Source organism: Trichoderma harzianum, assembly GCF_003025095.1.
Source record: "Trichoderma harzianum CBS 226.95 unplaced genomic scaffold M431scaffold_6, whole genome shotgun sequence".
NCBI lineage: Eukaryota > Fungi > Ascomycota > Sordariomycetes > Hypocreales > Hypocreaceae > Trichoderma > Trichoderma harzianum.
In genome coordinates this window covers 1,518,657-1,537,185 of record NW_020209254.1, presented here as the reverse complement: position 1 = coordinate 1,537,185, position 18,529 = coordinate 1,518,657, and the positions used below count along the sequence as shown (strand labels likewise).

General features: G+C 51.1%; 5 protein-coding genes across 5 annotated transcripts; 1 reads left to right on the top strand and 4 right to left on the bottom strand.

The window, feature by feature from the left end:
- Positions 1-291: 291 nt before the first annotated feature.
- Positions 292-1,476, bottom strand: M431DRAFT_5573 (hypothetical protein; the record flags this gene model as incomplete). Its single annotated transcript, XM_024921469.1, has 2 exons — positions 292-1,195; positions 1,283-1,476. The coding sequence occupies 2 exons, from the start codon at positions 1,474-1,476 to the stop codon at positions 292-294; spliced, it is 1,098 nt and encodes a 365-aa protein (XP_024774646.1).
- A 1,401-nt stretch (positions 1,477-2,877) lies between these two features.
- On the bottom strand, positions 2,878-4,347 carry M431DRAFT_5572 (hypothetical protein; the record flags this gene model as incomplete). Its single annotated transcript, XM_024921468.1, has 2 exons — positions 2,878-3,736; positions 3,818-4,347. 2 exons carry the CDS (start codon positions 4,345-4,347, stop codon positions 2,878-2,880), a joined length of 1,389 nt encoding a protein of 462 aa, XP_024774645.1.
- Positions 4,348-5,861: 1,514 nt separating this feature from the next.
- Positions 5,862-6,154, bottom strand: M431DRAFT_554080 (hypothetical protein; the record flags this gene model as incomplete). Its single annotated transcript, XM_024921394.1, has 1 exon — positions 5,862-6,154. A coding segment is annotated over one exon (293 nt), but the record flags the coding sequence as incomplete, so codon positions are not given.
- A 2,990-nt stretch (positions 6,155-9,144) lies between these two features.
- On the bottom strand, positions 9,145-11,864 carry M431DRAFT_5571 (hypothetical protein; the record flags this gene model as incomplete). The annotated part of the gene is made up of 2 exons (XM_024921467.1): positions 9,145-10,790; positions 10,856-11,864. 2 exons carry the CDS (start codon positions 11,862-11,864, stop codon positions 9,145-9,147), a joined length of 2,655 nt encoding a protein of 884 aa, XP_024774643.1.
- A 1,054-nt stretch (positions 11,865-12,918) lies between these two features.
- On the top strand, positions 12,919-15,202 carry M431DRAFT_482137 (hypothetical protein; the record flags this gene model as incomplete). Its single annotated transcript, XM_024916016.1, has 2 exons — positions 12,919-13,140; positions 13,220-15,202. The coding sequence occupies 2 exons, from the start codon at positions 12,919-12,921 to the stop codon at positions 15,200-15,202; spliced, it is 2,205 nt and encodes a 734-aa protein (XP_024774642.1).
- Positions 15,203-18,529: the final 3,327 nt, after the last annotated feature.

Genomic DNA, 18,529 nt, shown 5'->3' with positions numbered 1-18,529 from the left:
GGCGCGAGTCGCGGTTTTTTTTTTATGCGTCGCAGCGCGTAGAGTGGCTTCGCGACAAGCTAAAAGTTGGTGGTGATTGATGACATATAATATGGACAAGGAACTGCATGAGGAGTCAATGCCGTTTAGCCAGAGTGTTTACAGTACAAAGAAGACTCTGAAAACAAACAATGTTGTTGATGATATCAAATATAATTACCGCTCATATGTGGTTGCTGAAAAGATAAGGTACTGAATATATATCGTCTGGTATCAATCCCATACCTAATCTCACTCACACGCCGTCATCGCTCATATCTTCACCACCAGCTTCCCTATCCCCCCCTTGCCAGTAACCACCTCCTCACACCCCTTCTTCACCGCCTCCAAATCCCCCAATTCCACCGTCCTCATCACCGGCTTGACCTTCCCCAGAGCCACAATCTCCCCCGCCTTCTCCAGGTCCTCCCGGATCTCGAGGCTGCCAGACACCATCTCGTACTTGATGCTCGTGCCCCGAAGCTTCCACCAGTACACCAGCTGCGCCAGATCCAGCAGCAAGCCGATCCACCAGCTGAACCGGTCCGCGCCGATAATCTTCTTCGCCGTGGCCTTGGACGGCGCGCTGGTGATGGAGATGAGCACCCCCGTCTTGGGGTTGAGCAGCGGGATGCCCTCGTCCATGCTGTTCCACTGCGTGTTGTACATGACGTCCACGCTGCCCGGCGCTACTTGGTCCCGCGGCCGGTGCGTCTTGTAGTCGATGACCTGGTCGTAGATGCCCGGCAGATACTGCTCTACCAGCGCCAGCTTGGGCGTCGACACCGTCGTGATGATGCGGGCTGCGCCGAAGACGTTTCTGGCTACTTGTGCCGCCATGGCCCCCGTGCTACTCAGCCCAGCGGGGATGTACACCGTCTTGCCCTCGAGGCTGTCTGTGCCCATGAGTTGCAAAGCGCGCCGCCATGTCTGGTACGAAGTCACCACCACGGCTGTCATGGCAGCGGCCTCTTCAGGGGAGAGATGCGCCGGCTTGCGCAACAGAAAGCGCTCCTCGGCTACCGCATACTCGGAGATGAAGCCAGGTGGTGGGAATCGGAACATGGGCTTGTCGATGTACGCCCCAAACACTTCGTCTCCAACTTTAAGGTCCTTGACTCCGGGCCCAACGGCGACGACCACGCCAGAGCCCTCTGCGCCAATCTGAGCTGGATATCTAGATGAATTACGCAGTTAGTCGGCCAGTGTTCCTGGGTTCCGTATAATAACGTGCGGCTGAGACCAGCAGATACGGCAGTCTTACTTTGGTGAATGAAATAGCTTCATCTTCCCAGCCACGGCCTGCAGCTCCCCCGTGTTAGCTGCCGCTGCATGCATCTTCAAGAGTACATGCGTCGGCAGCGTGATGCTCGGCACCGGCAACTCTCGCACCTCATAAACCTCCGGCCCACCCTGTCGCGGCGCCACAAGCGAGCGCATCGTCGTCGGGACGTCCATGATGCGGATGGAAGTACTAATAGTAGATGGGCTGGAAACTTGGCTGTAGTAAAGCGCCTTTGAAATCACAGTGTGCTGCTTGCGGTGGAATTTCCCCAGTCTAGAACAAGATATGGCAAGACGGGGCATGACTTGATTGAAAAGAAAAGAACACTTCATGCATCATGCAACTTCAGCTGCATCGGCCTATATATGCCGGACCAATTCCACCTCGGCGGCGGATTTGGGACGTTCGGCGTTCGGTGGGTCCCTCCGATGCGGTGGGCCGCCGACTTTCGTTCCGTCTCGCCAGCTTTCGCAATCGGATGAGTCCAGGTCGTTTCTGGCCATGTCCGCAGGGCGGAGTTTCAGCTTCATCTCATTACTCACCTTTTCTCTCTTCTTTTTTCCTTTTGGCCCTGAATTATAAATGAGTTGTGGGAGTGTGATTTGTAAGATGAGATGACAGCCCATATCAAGCGCTCACAATAAATAGTCGAGAGTTGGGTCTCTCTGAATCATAAAAGCACTATACTTCAGAACGGTAACAATTCTTGGTAAGTTTCTGAATGCATCAAAATAGTAGCAGCCATATCCTTGATATTAATTATGATGAGAAACCAGGTATAAGCTTCTTTGTATTGCATATACGACCAGACAGATGCACACCTCTGCAATGTCGAATCTGTACATGACGCATGCTATTCGCTACATCTACGCCTCTGGTAGGTCTACTTTCCAAAAAAGCCTCCGTACACTTTTTCCCATCTCTTCATCCAATGTTGCCTCCTCTCCTTAGCAGATGCTATCCCAAAACAGCCGATGCGCCCAAGGGGGGTTTCGGGTATACCCCCCTCCCCAGTCCCAAAAGAAAATAGTAATAAAAAAGGGCTCACGCTGGTGTGAAACAATCGTCCCGGTCCTCCCTCCGAAATACGCCCAAGCTCTCCCTATCCAACAACAAAGGAAACGATATATAAGAAACTCAGGTATAAATGATAGTTACAAGTCAACTCCTCCAAGGTGGGGGTCGACAGGATGACAAAGAGGTTTTTTTTCTTTCTGCTAACAAGAGAAACGCCAAGTCTATGCTGAAATAGTATGTCGATGTGAGAGAAAGATTTGGGTTTTTGGTAATGAGAGGGCAAGTGGTGGCCTCTTGCCGTGAATAGTGGTAATAAATATAAATAGATAAAGAATCGCATATCGGTTTGTCATCGACAGGACATGGTTGACTGTCATTGATAGTCGTTGGATATCATCGACGTGACAGAATCGGTCGTGTGTTGCGTGGTGAGGCCGCCAGCAGGATGTGGTTGAGCCGGCCTGTTAGTCAGGCTAGTATAGGTATGAGACGATAAAAGAAAAATGAGGGTATAAGAGAATAAATGATATGCATGGACGGTATCCTTTTGCATTCATTCAAGGGAGGTGTCGTCGATGGCTAGGATCACGGGGTTGACACTGTCTGTCGTGCTGGCGTTGTTGAGCAGCTAGCCATTCGGCAGACCCAACTTGGCGGGACGGGTTCTCGGCCGGCAGCTTGGTGTCTTGGCCTGCACCGCCACTGCCGCCACGGTTGTTGACAGAGTTGGGGGATCCGGGTACGAGATCCGTAACGGCCTGGGCGATAGACGCGACCACGTAATTCCGGAGTTCCAGATCCTCCGCCTGGTCCTCCTTCTCAAGACGGAACCGCTCTTCCTTGGACTTGTTAGCCCGGCGGAGATTCTTGATTTCCTGCATTATGTAAAGCATAACCTCCTCAGGGCATCGGTTACGCTCGTTGGCGGCTTCGTTTTTGCGCACATATCGCCGAGTCACGTCGGTAGCGCCGTCGGTGGAAAAGGCCACGCAGTAAGACATCTTCTTGCCCCAGCCTTCGGTGTAGAGTCGGGGGTTGTCCCAGGCCTCCTCACAGGCATCCACGTGAATCCACCTCTTTTGATGGTCTGAATAAACCTCAGTCCAGACGTGGTCCTCAGCATTCCAGACCCACCGCACACGGCCACCGACCGCGCGGCAGAGCATACTGAAGCAGTTTGCCCATTCTCCGACGCGGCCTCTGCGGGTCTGCAGTAGTCGCCAAACATCGCCGTAGCGTGGAAAGCGTTCGTAGGCACCGCAACTCTCGGCAGAGCAGCGGTAGAGCTCAACTCGAAGAGCACCGCAGGCACTCTCCTCCGGGGTTGGTGCTGTCATGCCCTGGGCGATTGTAGGGGACAGACAAACTGGGCATGGGGGGTTATTTACCCATGTGAAGAATGACCGCCGATACCATCTGTGAAAGGTAGAAAAGTTAGAACTCTATTACCCAAGTGAAGGGGAAAGGGATAAATTTCATCGGGCGTGAAAAACCTACCGAAGAAGGGCTCGGATGACGCAGTCCTGATATCCCCATTCCGGCTTCCGTCCGTCGCCCATACTCTCTGCTTGAGCCTGCAGAACTTGGCACTCTTCCTCGGCCTCGCCATATATGCGGTCGAGGGGAATAGTCTGGAGAGCCTCATCCAACAATCCAGGGTTCTCGTATTTGGTAGGCGTGAGTGATAGACTGAGGAGAAGATTTCGGAACTTTTGTGAGTCGCGGTCGGTGGCGGTCGGTGGTGTTGGGATCTTGGGAAGATGTCGCAGTGCTGAATATGAGGGTGGGGTTGCGGAAGCGTGGGATGAGTCAAACTGGCTGCTACCAGCTGGTGAAGGGGCATCGCGATAGGCGCTCGAAGGTCGTTCTCGCGAATGCTGTGACAGATGTTGAGCCCGGAGGTCGTTCATGCGCTTATCGCGCAGCAGGCCCTCGAAGCGGACTCGGAGTTCGTGGGCCCATTCCTCGCCATAGTTGTCGCCTTGCGATGAGGGCCCTGAGCCGAAAGGGGTGCCTCGGCCCTCCATTGCGGTTGAAGGCAGTCGAAGGAAATTATTATGCTGGGTTTAACGAGTGAAGCGGGTCGAGAGCGAGGACGCCGATGCGGATATGGATGGGTTTTGGGTGAGATTCGATGTGCCTGATCTTGAATCTCAATCAAGGATGCAAGATATCAGGTAAATAGAAAGCAGACAGTGGCAGGCAGAGGTTGTTGGCCACAAGATTGCGTCGTCGTCAACGTCGCGGCTAGGCTGGTGTCTGGTCGTGGTCGTAGGCGGACAGCGTCGTCAGCTGCGGATGCGTAAACCGCTGGAAATTGCCACAGTGACTGAGACCACCCCTCAGCGTGCGCCAACTGGCTGGGCCTCGTGGATCCGGGGTTGGACCCTTTTTGTTTTCAAAATCCCTTGTCGCTGGGATCGACCGTCGAACTGAAAAGGGCGGTCGACGCTGCAAGTTGAAGCCGTCGCCAGAGAATGAAAAGCGCTGGTCTGGTTGCAGAAATGAAAGCTGAGCAAGCATGAAAAAGAGGCAAACGGGGGGGCTTAGTGGAGGAAGTATGTGTCTCTTGGGGGTCACCGGCCCTCTGGAGACGCAGCGCTGCAGCACATACAGGGCAGGGGAAATAAAGGGACTAGCTGTGACTGTGGTACTAGTAGTGGAAGTGGTAGCACTGCTAGTGGCAGAGGGGGTGCCTCTTCCTCTTTGGAGCCACTGATGGCGGTTTACGCGTCAGCTGGCCAGTGCAGCCAATCACAGCCGCCGCCTGGCCCAGCACCAGGATTAGCTCTGCTCGGTGAGAGGAGCCCGACGCGGGTACCGTTACAAGGCGGCGAAGCCTGGGTACATGGGCGCTGAGGATGATGCAGACGCAGAGAGACTGCAGAGAGACATCCATTGAACTGGGGCGCAAGTTCAAATGGATGCGATCCATTGATCGCTACAATGCTACTGTACTCCGTCTGTACAAGGCACGATATCCGTACCGACGATTACTGTGGTGCTAGAGGATCGATTCTATTAAGTTTATCCGTCTTATGGTACTGTTGACAGGTATTCCGTGCTATCATTCAACTTCGGTACCGTCTGAAGAGTTCACGTCGAGCAAAGATCAGACGGTAGGTACCATATGACTATATCGTTTCACTCTATGCTTAATTTCTTACAACCTTCTTTGACCAAATTTTCTTTTGATTCTCTTTTCCTTGCTAAACAATGAATGGGCCAAGACCAAGACCCCCAGGGTCCTCTGTTTCCCGGTTTCAGCATGCGTCATTCCATCTCAACGACACACGCGGCTGCCATTGCACGTACCTATACTCGTATTATACAGATGTCAACCCAGGGCGGAACAAGGGTCGGCCAGCCAGAAAGGGGAATAATTGCACGAGCAATTACGGAAATCATAATCGTACTGTACCTAGATCGCCCAGCTAGAATACGCACAGCGACGGCTGCTGCGGAGCGCGGCTCGCAAAGAATCTCCCAACCGTATCGCGATGCCCACATGCAACTTACATCAATCGCAAAAAGCGCACAGGGAGGTACCGCGGGCCTCGCGCTGGACAGCCCGCAAGTACCGGAACCTGGACCCTCCAGCACAGCGATGACGAGGCACGCAGCGCATGATGCGCCTTTCCCGTTTCTGCTGTGGCACAGCCGATGCCAAGATGCTAGCGTCATGGCTGCGCACACCCGTTTGCGCACTGTGTGCTGCCGCCGTGCCGCAGTCAGCCGGTGATGCTTCGTTGGAGATGCGCTGCTGCGTTCTGTACGCTGGATACTGTGTTGTTGGACGGAGGCGATGCATTGCGCCTCCGTTTCGATATTTTCATCGTTCTCTTTTTTTTTTTTCTATGTAAATGTTTTTTTCTCTCGCGGCTGCGAGTCACCATCTGGTACAGCCCTTGTCGAGGCCAGAGCCGCTAGCCGCAAAAGGTACTAACTTGCTACATATTGTAATACGGCATACGAATACTCTTCGGACTATTCCTGGCCCTTTCGTATATACGATCTGCGAATTTTACAGACGCTATCCGTTTCAGACGTTGGGATTGTCTCTTTTATTGTTCTTGTTTTTTCAAGTTTTCACAATTGCTCTTGCGCCGTCTCCCCTCTCTAATTTCCTATTGTAGAAGTCTGGAGTGGTTGTGATCAGCAATCCCCGCCACCTCAACAAGCGACTCTCGCCTCTCTCTGCACATCTCGAGGCCTCTGGAAAATCTCCCATTGAAAACGGATCGGAAACTAATTGATCATCGGAGCGGGAAAACGCGGCAGTGTTGGTTTTTGCTTGGAGCCGCAGTAGAATTTGCACTTCCCGGTGATACAGTAAACGGTATGCATATCGACACTGTATGATTAGTACTCCGTCAGGCGGCTATTCGACCCTCGCGCAAACGTCCAAAGGGGGCTTCCACTCTAATAATCAGCCTTGCGTTTCCCCGTTCCTGTTCCTGGGCTTTGCACTGCCAAAACGGCCCCTCCGCCAGCATGGCCATAAGAATGGAGGCCTTGTGGAAAGATCGTGAACTTTCCATGTACTCTACCTTGATCGTGAACTGCACTTCGCATTACATAAGGTGATTTATAGCAGGTACCACGGTACAACACCAAAAAGAGCATGTGAGATCTTGAACCCCCTCAACACCCAAAATGCTATTAGCGTTTCTTTCCTGCAAGAGCATCACGCCCCATTGTTATAGACACCCAAAGCCTCTTCTCTTTCATCCATCTCCCACTGTCTATTCAGCATAATTCTCATAATCCAAAAGATACAAACCGGTCATAGATATGCCTTTGATTGCTGACTCTTTCTTCCTCTTCTGTAAAGCCCAAAATCTCATCAGGGCTCCAGCTCAGCTTCGAGACCGGGTCCCGGATCCGGAAGCTAAAAGACAAGGGCATTTCGATCCCCAAAGACAAACAACTAAACATGCCTTCATCCAATCACATCCTCGCCAAACAATTTTTCATTTCTACGTCCACAGCTGGGGCGTGGTGTTAGGGGTGCGAGGCCGCGTCATCCGCCTATTGCGCTCTATGGGGGCTTGCGTACTACAACGTCCAATCGCCACTCCACGCCTACACAGGCCCAGACGACAAAAGCCGTGCAAATCAATTATACAGAGACATTGCCCACTGCGGTTAGCGGACAAGCTCGTTGAGGCTCGATAAGCATTCTTGGCTTTTGCGGTAGAGACGATGAGGAAACTACCACGCGAAACCCACCCCCAAAAGAGGCAGAATATACGAGCGTATCGAGTCCGTGTTCGTACTGGAAAGGGACCTTCAAGTCTTGCACACATGGATCACATTAAACGGACCATTGTACAGTACGTCCAGCTTGACAGATGGTCCGCGGCCAGCAACAAGAGGGCATCGTGACGGCAGTCCGTCGTTGACATTGTCGGTGTGAAGAAGCTTTTCCGTCTTCATTGAGGCTACAACGTTAAAGCTTGACGGCCCCAACAGCCAGCTAGAATCATACGCTCTTCAACCCGCAACCCAAGGCGGATCTAGGTCCACTACTTTCCACCAACGGCTGGTCCATGGGGGTTTACTAAGGCATGAGTATATTACAGCGTAACACGTTGACATATCGAATGCTACCACGACACTCGACTTGAGTTTGCCCTGCATTTCCCCCATCACCCTCGCATGAACTTTTGTTTACTACCACTCTCCTGCTAATTTAACAGACATTGGATGAATGGACTGGGTTCATACAGTACCATCTCATCTACTTACCACCTCGCTTCTCTTCTTAGACGCATGACCATCTCACAGGGCCACGATATCATGATTCTCATCGAACTCTATCGTACCACAAAGAGCCACACCATGAACCGAAATATCAATACTTCATGCTTCCTAACCCATACCGGTCAGCCCATGAGCCCTGCATGATTCACATTCGTCATGAGTCCTCGCTCCACAAGGCTCTTATCTGACGCCCAATTTCCACAGCCTACCAGGTACCAGGACACAACGACTAATATTTATTGGAATGTACTCGTACAGTACTCAGCAGATACCTTGTACAAGGCTACGAGATGGCTAGAGCACCCGGCCCCCCTGCTTTAAGCGCGGCTTTTTCGAAGGGGACGCGCGTTAACTGGATCTCGCCCCCTGTTCTGCCCGGACGTCGTCGTCGTCCGTCTCACGCCAGGATCGTGGTCTCCATTTCTTTTCTCATATTCGAATTCGTTAGGGCGGAACGTAGACTGGCTTGTGACGTGAGTTAATGATTCCTGTGACCAACAGGTTTTCCGTGTATACCATTGTTGGTGTCTCTTCGTAAACGAATTAGTGGATGTGCGTATATACTGTGTAACAAGGAGCTGCGGACTCGTATGAACACTCCCCATTCTTTCAACGAGGATTTCTTATTTCAACCTAAGATACTACCTTAATAAAAGCTTTGTTTTATCCCTTGTGCGTAAAGGGGGATTTAAAGGTGATGCTATACTGGTGGAGTGTCAACATGCAGCGTTACGTATCAACCCATCCATTCTTCGTTTCGTAAGCACACAACTCTTCCATGACCACTTCACATCAACTCAAACAGCTCAAAAGCAATCTCTTAAAGCAAAATTAACATTTCAACTCCTTTCTATATGCCATGAGCCTCAACTAGCAACACTTTTGTAGACATCAGCCAGGAGCGAACCCAGCTCTAAATCACTCTTTGATATGTACTTGGTGATCCTGAAAAAGAACCCAACCCCCCGTTCTGTTCTGTCACATTGCTCGCCCATGCCATGCCATTTCCATCTCCCGTTTTTTTTCGTCGTAACAGCCTCCTGCCATTAAAAAAATTTTCACCTCTCCCATTCCTCCCCGGCATAATATCTCTCGGGCATCTCCACATCCCACACTGGTCTCTCCACTAGCGCAACCTCCAGAGGCTGGTCTGCAGCGTTGAGGGATACGATACCAAGAACTGGGCGGTACTTGTAGGTTATCCACCAGCTCTTTCGGTCAGTTCCCGCCTCTTGATCCCCCGTGCCATTGGCATTGGCATTGCCGTTGGCGTTGCGAAGCTGGGCCAGGTCGCCCTCGGGGGCATCAGCCATGTCGTCGTCACTGTCACTGCCATCCTCGTGGGGAGAGGCGGTATCCACGTCGATATTCACCCACTGCCCGTCCACGTATTTGCCAATCTGGTGCGGTGCAAGATTTTCACGGGTCATTTTGCCTCCGGCACCACTAGTATGGCCGGTTCTCTTGCGCTTTGTCCCGGCTCCATGGCTGACGACGACGGCGTCACTCTCTGAAGTGGGCTTGGGCAGGTCTTGGGCAGTGTCGAGCATGAGGAGGAACGAGATACCGTAGACCCAGAGGCGGGATCCCTGCCACAAAGCACCTTTGGCCAAGTCTAGCAGGTCCTGCACGGCAGCCGGGAGGGCTTTCCGGGGGTGTCTGCGTGACCATGGTGTGAGAGAGCCTTGGAGAGGATGGAATGTCAAGACGTTCCACGAGGCCGTAACGGCAGCGAGGGTGTAGTCCTTGATGGCACCCACTTCGCTTGCATCTCCAGAGGGTACGTCTTCCGAGAATGACAAGACAACGGGAGTTGAGGGTAGCTTGGGCAGCAGGTTTGCGCTCGGATTGCGAATCCAGCGGCGCTTTATGCTACTAGCTTGGCCTTCCTCGTCATCTGAGGAGTCACTCTCACTGTCACTGTCGTTGTCTGAGGACGGTGCCGCGTCATTTGCTCCATCCCCTTCCATCTTTTCCTGCATATTCTCATCGGGGCCGCGTAAGACCCAGGTGTCAATGTAACCGGCAATGTCAGCAACCGCAACCATCCTCGAGTCGGCAGTGAATGAGATGTGAGTGATATTTCTCTCATAGCTTCTTAGCCCGCCGTTCTTGATGTATCGTGGAATATGGCGCCGGAGACGGGGAAGCCGCTGCAAGTGAATGGCGAGTTGTGACGAGTTCTCCGAATCATTGACCTCTTCGAGACTAGCCATGATAACTCGAGAGCCCTCTTTGATAGCACAGAGCCATTTCCCATCTGGAGAAAGCCGCACCTGTGAGGCACCGGCATTCTTCAGCTTCTCTGGGAGTTCAATTGCGGATAGTTTGACGTCAGAAGGCTTAATCGGATCTTGGTGCTCCAGCCGGAAGGCTTTCATGTCCGTTGCTGTAGACACGATGAGGAGGGTTCCCTCTGGGTTGATCGTAGCAGAGCTGATGTTGGAGTCGCCCTTGACAACAATCGTCTTGAGAAGTTTGCGGTTTTGGTTGATGTCAACTTCTTCTCCTCCAGCCACATTGAATATTTCTGTAGCAGGCTTTCGCAGAGCCCAGATGTGAACCTCCCTATCCCACCAGCTAGTGATGAACCTTGCCTTTTGTGCGCTCGAAACGGGAGGCTGCTGTGGGAGATTGCTGATTGTTCGGTGGTTTTCGCGGCCCATTTCTCTCAGGGGAACCAGCATGAGGTTTGCATCCGGTCCTGTATAGAACGTCAGTCAGTCTAAATTCATGAATGTTTTATTTGCTTGACCGCCATCATCTTACCTCCAGTAATTACAACGCTCGTGCGTCCATGCTCAAACGATGCCATTGTCTTGACATCGTGGTCGTGATATCGTCTCCCCCAAACCTTGGCCCAGCGGTTGCCGGTGCCAGTATTCTGCTTGTACAGGACAGTACGACGATCCATTCCTCCACTTGTGATGGTCGTTCCATCGGCGCTGATGGCAAGACTGAGAACATCTTGTTTGTGGCTCTGCAGTCTCTGAGACTGTGTGTAGGTCTTCCCATCCCAGATGCAGACTTGACCCGTGGAATCCGCCGAGACAATATTACCGTTGGGTAGGCACTTGACCGACCATACGATGATATCTTTTGAGCCACCAGCCAGATCTGCGCCCAGCGTCATATGGCGAAGCATATGGCCCTTTGTAACGTCGTAGATTCGAATAGTGCTGTCTGAGCAGCCCACGACTGCAATTTTGCGTGACTGGAACGTGATACTGACCATCTGGGCCTTTTTCGTAGGGGATCGCACAACGACTCGTTGGAAGCGCAGGTCATCATCTTCGATCGAATACATGGCAAGTTCGCCATCAATCGTGCCGGCAATCAGCTTGTTGGAGTGCAGGTCGTCTGATGCACCGCTCAGAGCCGGGGGCTGCACGGCGAGACACCAGATGTCGCCGTGCTGTCCGCTGGCATGTCTCTTGGGTTTGCCTTTTTCGAGATCCCACTCGGTCACCGTGGACGTGTATCCAATACTAAAGAGACGCGACTTGCCCACAGCGATCTTTCCATCACCTAGATCCTGATCAGGCTCGTTGACCCAGACAAGACCATCAATGCTGCGATCCTTGCCGCCGCGAATGACCAGTTCCTGGTGCCATGTTCCGCTTGAAGGGTTCCAGATCTCAATGTCACCGTTGGCTCGTCCAACAGCCAATCGCGCGACAGAGCCTTGCTTTGCAGACTTGGTCTTGGGGTGCGAGAAGGCTACGGCGTTGACAGCCGACGGCTTGTAGGGCACAAACCGGCAGCGATGGATATCCATGGTGGCGATGGATCCAATTCACCGTCTCTATTGATGTTGATTGAATCGAATGCCAGCGTCTGGCGTGTTTTCAGACACCGAAATCCGCCAAAGCTGTGGAAGGTGAAGCGCAACGCTGTCGGCCGTGATGCTGCAAGAAAAAAAAAAGTGCCAGCCTCGTCCAGAAATTTTTTAGAGCTGGCGAATTAAGCAGCGGCCCATGCACGGCTGCCCCTCCACCCCACCAATTATCGGCCTCTGCCAGCGCCTTGTCCGCCAGGCATTTTTTGTTCCCTATAAGATGGGCGTAAATTTCATTGTCAAACACAACATATTGGCAGTGTGCAATTTCATTGCATTCTGATATCTATCCGATGTTCGTAACTCTCACATAGATTTTTGTTCTGAATATGCAGCTCTGTAAATTACTGCCAAGTACGACATGTTGAAATGTTTTGTAGGTAGCCTCGCCTCGCTATCGATAGCCCCACACTGTTGCCGATATCTACAGGTACTCAGGTACCTACATCCGTTTTCTACCAGACTTCTCTTCTTCTTCTTGTTGCTTGGCATCTTTCAATATACAGCGAGCTGCATTTTCACTAAATGCATTTGACAGTCATGAAAATGACACTAAGACGATTGACAAAAAAAACTGGTACAGCGCACACCTTGGGAAGATAAAAGCGATGTGTCTGCTCTTTATAACACTGGGAATACAAACACCAAACATGATACCCATCAGCCACCTTCTTCGCAGCTGCTTCTTTGAAAGCATCCAATTTCTGTCTTGGTAGGTGATTTCACAGGAGAGTTGCCAAATGTTGTGCTCTCTCAACAATTATGAGAAAGGAGCCGCCCATGTTTAGCGAGGCATCTACATTCCCTTCTCTAGCCTATTCTCCTCCTCCTCCTTCTGCTTCTAAACAATCCTGTCTTCTACATCTTGTCTGTTTCATACTCCGAACATCGACAAAATCTTGGGGGCTTCTTTTTGGGATCCGTTTTTGGCTGCTCTTTTGGAAGCATCTTAACTCATCCTTGATCCATTTATAAACAGCAAACTCTCACCACCATGGCGAGTCCACCTCCCGAAAGCAATGACTTCAACTGGTCACCAAACAGGCTCTCAGTTATCCGTCGGAGGGCCTTGGTCCTCGCTGGTTTTTGTCTACTCACCTTCTGTTCAACTGTATTTGTCAAAGTTATTACAGTCGGGACGGTAGGCCTTGAGCAACAGGGCCTCATGAAGCGACAGTTTCAGCTCGGTGGATTGCTAGGAGGCATGTTTAGAGAGGTAAGTCGTCATCATGGGCGCCATATATTCTGAGTTATTTTGAGATGAGCATGTCTAAATTTGACTGACTATACAAAAGGTAAATGGTGCAAAATCTCTCGAAATACCATCAACCGCAGAGTCTGTGCAGCAAGATTCCACTACTACTTCATGGATGTCAAGTCACACAGTCGAGATACCCACATTGGCAAGTCATACTCTCGAATCTTCAAAGGCAATCACAGAGACTACGGGGTCAAATATTTCGCCTGGTGACCCCAATAAACTGCTGGATATCTTGGCGGCGGCAGTGAAACAGGCGATCAAAGATTCAGAAAAGCTCCCATCCACAGCACTGAATCATCTTCAGAAGAGCGTTCTATCCGATTTGATTGCAGGTCAGTCATTTGCGGCACCACTTTCAGCAGACTCGTCGATATCTCTCCCTTTTCAGACGTCTCGTTCAAACTCTATGGGAATTCTTCCGACTCCCTCGGTCAGGATCCTTGGTGGGCTCTCAGCGGATGACTTAACATTACGAATGCACACTGCACGAGCAATTGCAGAGGTGCCCCCGTCAGGATTTTCGACTGGTGGCCCTTCTTTTCTGAGCGAAGTGTCAAATATTGTTGCAGAAATATCGGACATTGATCCAATAGCGGCTGCCAAGCTCACAGACACGGTACTCGATGCTCTTCATGTGAATCCGTCCGCCATTGCTTCAGCAGTACCAAAAGTCGCAAATCAGGCTTCTCTTCCAGCTGCGGATCTGCTCCCACTTATCATTCCTGCTGTTGCTCAGGCTATGGATCAGCCTCTACCTCCGATACCTTCCGTAAGCACATTGGATATGGTGGAAACGTTAGACAAGGTCCTCCAGCAAGGAACAACAGTCATCAATGATCTCAGCAGAGCCCTTGAAGATATCACTGATCCATCGCTCCTAGCAGTTGTCAATCAGGTTGCTGTGATCGTCAGTGATGTTGCCGACTATTTGGATAAGCCCCTTTGTGCCGTTGATCAAGTCCTGGACGGGGTTTCTTTTGACGCAGTCATACCTTGTGCTTCAGCCGAAGCCGCGTCTCTTACTTCAGTCGGCCAACTCACAACATTGGCTGCACCTGTGTTGCCTGGGCCAACACCTCATTCTACCTCGGGAGAAATCACGACTCTTGCACCACCTAGTCCATACTCATCCAAGCCTGCAGCCGAAAGTCCAACCAAAACGAACAGTCCATCTCCTGCAAATTCAGGAAACGGAGGCAGCCCTGCATCAAACAATGGTTCCCCCGCCGGAACTACACCAGCCAGCCCATCATGTCCCACGTGTCCATCTTGCGATCAGTGTGCTCCCAAGATCTGCTCTATACAGGGCCCCGAGGGGCCAAGTGCCCACCAACCTCCTGATCCTTCAAAAGGGCCTTGTCCTGGAAGGGGTTTCAAATGTGCTGAATGTCTTGACGGCTGGTTTTGCCCTCCGCAAGAGACACCAGCGCAAGTCGCTCCTTGCGGAGTTGGATGGCCGTGTTATCACTGTCCAGAAGGCTGGTTCTGTGCCTCAACGGCAACACCTATCCCAACGCCTCCTCCAAGTTCCGTGGCAGGATCGCCCTCAGGGATTATAAGCACAGGTGGTGCTACAACTCCAACGATACTTCCAAATACTGGTAACCTTCCAGACGACTGGACCCAACTAGGGTGTTTTCAAGATGCCATTTCCCGAATATTACTTGGCGCCAGACCCGTGGATTATCTTCAGGGAGATATGTCTACCAAGGAATGTGTAGGGCACTGCATTTCAAGTGGATATAAGTTTGCTGGAACAGAGAATGGCAGGGAATGTTGGTGTGGAACTTCCATTCGTGATGATGCTGTGCGGCTTCCTCAATCTCAGTGCGGAAAGCCGTGTCAAGGCCAGCCCACGGAGGCCTGTGGTGGCAGCTGGGCTATAGATGTTTTTTTATGCTCGGATAAGTCAGACTCTCACCAAGATCCACCAGGGAAATCTACAGGTGGCTTCATGTTCCGACTTCTATCCAGCTTCAAAAGCAACAATCGAAAGGCACATCACCAGGCTTTCTAGACTGCCACGCGGCGGCTCATTAGTCATGAGACAAGAACAATCTATCTTCTCGAAAAGCCGTCGAGAGATTACTATGGATTGTAGTCATCTGTCGATCAACATTTCTAGCGTTATGGAGGCGTTTGATATGGTTCAGGCAAGCTGACATCTTTGTCCCGGAGGATTTCTAATGTTATACTGAACATCATTTCAACTGTGGGCAAGATGTGTATAGTATAATCTATTGCTTATGGTGGAAGTTTAGCTAAATTAGAGTAGCTGCCGAGAAATATCAGATTGCTTATTTATACACCTTGGTCATTCTCTGTGTCTATAACCCTATACAGTGGCTGTTTACTGTTGAATGGATATAATAGTTCTCTCTTGGGGATACCGAGGATCTAGACATTGTAAAAATAAGGGTTACGCTTGATTAGAGGCGACCGATAAGCCAAATGCCACCATTTTCCTCTATTCAAGGAGTCAAACGCCATTAGCCCGTTAGGCCAAAGGGCGCGAATCGTGCATGGCAGCCAAACTGACACGTGCATCATGTTTCTGGGGGACTCGTAGTATGTGCGCAAAGATTACCTATTCTGTATCTAGTTACTGGGGAGATGCGGATGAGCTCTTGACCTGGTTAGCTTCAGTGTTTGCACATGCAGAGAGCGGATAGCTTGCCCTTCAGGAGGGACTGGCCAATTCAGGTATTACCCTACATAGGAGAATGACTGCAAATTGCATGCGGAGTATGTGAATGCAAACTCTTTTCTTGGCCTTCTAAAAAATACCTTTTATTACGAGTTTGTATCACCATCAATTGATGCCCGACTTGGCACTTCACTCCGGTGCGTTCAGTTGTGGTGGTGGCATTCCAATATATTGGTCTATAAAGCTGGGATGAAACACATTTCGGGTTGTGTTACCGCGTAGTGGTTGCTGCAGACTAGGCAAATACGACACAATTGTCAATAAATAGATTTGGGGTGGTACATATGAAGTCGGACATTTTTTTTTTGGTCAATCCGTGTTACTTGAAGATTCTACAATTCGTCTTCATTGGACAGCTGATACCAAAATAGCACCGCGAAGATTTACCTTTCCATGCGGGTGGTAAAGTATGTAGTACAGAGTAGCCACCTACCCTACACCAAAATTCTCAAAGTCGGCGCTTTTTACCACCACACCCAAGCTTCTTGGCGAGAAATACTGTCCGACGAAAGTTACGCTGCAGTAAGAAATTGCTGCTGTGCACCAGGGGCATGAGGAAGAAGAAAAAGTCACCGAAGCAAATAGTTCACGATTATCACGACCGACTCATCCGTGTGATGCTTTGTCAGACGGTAGACTTGAAGTCGGACAGTAACCGAGGTTATGGTGCTCGGACTAAGGGAGCGTCATCTTGGGTTCTCCATAACACCAAGCATATAATACCACGAAGCGCCGAACCTACCACCAAAAACTAGTGGTTTTGCTGGCGTATTTCTCAGATTCAGAATTGGGGTAGCTACTCCGTAGAGAGTCACCGGCACGATGAAATAAACCGCCCTTGCTCGGCTTGGCAGCGGTACTCGCTGGAGGAGACGCGGAAGGCATGGAACTGCAGTGAGCAACGACACAGCCATGCAGTGAGACCCACGGCCACGCGCGTCCTCGGGAGCATATCTGGGAACCGACCGGATAACGGCATCTCAGGACACGAGGATCGTCTGCATTGTGTATAGGTCGAATGCGGGCTGAAGTCAGCAGGCGCAAAACCCCATCATCTCTGTATAAGCTGTACGATATTGCAGCCCGAAAATCTCGTAGATTTGTATCAAACGGCATCCGTGTAGCTCGAGGCGTAGACGCCGGAGATTTCTGCAAGTCCGGGTAGCGTCTCTCGGAAATCTTTTAGGCAGTCTTGGCTTTTATTTCGTTTTGGCAGCAAAACCTCATATTGCCATGGATCGAATCGTACGAGGGCGCAGCCACCCCACGTTTTGGCTAGTTCGATAAACAGCCCCTTTCCCGCTCAGCCGACCGGACTCCATCGACACCGTCTTGGGTATTGCGGGTAGCAAGCCGTAGGACTCCGTAATAAATGTTTCGTGCGGGGAAGTCGATGCTGGGGAAGCGGGTTGGAGACATAAATCTTGACAGCCAGAGATCCCGAACGCCGAGTCTGGGGAATAAGATGCTTAGATGCGCTAGCTAGAGTTGATAGCGGACTGCCATTTGCGGGGGAATCGGAGCCATGGTATATTTTTTGGGACGTAGTAGCAGTTGTATTAGCCCTTTCATCCCAGCAAAAGATGCGTTGTCCAACCTGGACCATTTCATCATGGCTAGTTGATCGATCTGGCAGGTCGAGGAGCTGCCCCAATGGACAACTTTGTTGGCGTAGAGAGGGGCAAGGTCGCCGATGGCTAGGAACTAGCAGGTCACGACACCAAGGCCACTACCGCAAACGGAACTTGATGAGCGTCTCTGCTTCCGAATCGAAATCGGCACGACGGGTGGCTGTTTGTAAGCCGCGGCTTATAAAATCGCTTCTCTTTGTGTCTGCTCAACAAAGCCACATGGGGGCCCCCAGCCATTTTTGCTTCGCTGAATTGATGACATCGCGTGATTGATATGCCACAATCAGAAGACTGACGGGGTTCGCACCAGGGGAAAGCTGACACCAATCCTCGTACCATCGTGGACCATGGCGGCTGACTGTACAAGTCTGTACTTGAGAAGCCTCAGCACTCGCATGCAACTGCTCGTAGTTTTGTTGTATATTACTTGTATGGTGCTAGTTGTCATAGCCATGTGAACGCACGAGCGGAATATGACGTGCCAAGGCTCCAAGACTTTCAGTGGGCTCCAAAGTTGCGAAACTACGACTCGTGTTCTCAACTTGAGTTTCCTCTGGCGGTCGATCGGGCCATTATGTGGGTTTAATGAGTAGACGAGAAGAATTCGAGGGAAGACTGATGCAATTAAGGTAAACGAGTATGGCGGTGACCAGCCATGTGCTAACGCAGTAGCTGTGATCCCAAGCTTGCCTGAGGAGAAGGGGATGGAGGGGGCCGCTTGAGAGGGGGGAGCTTGTTGACGATGAGCTCAATCACAGCCGTCCATCCGGCGCCTCTCTATTTTCGTCCCAAACCCAAGTCTATCGTCTCCATGGACAATTACTTTCCTCCGAGGATCCGCAAATATACCGCCGCTCGGCTCTGAAGGATGTGGCATATGGATTGCGTGTTGCATTAGCCGACTCCTAGCAAATTTTGGAAGAACATCTTCCTTTTCCCATTCCGGCATTGTTGGCTGCAGCACAGACAGGCGAGCTTGATACCACGATCGCCTCCTGGCTCAACC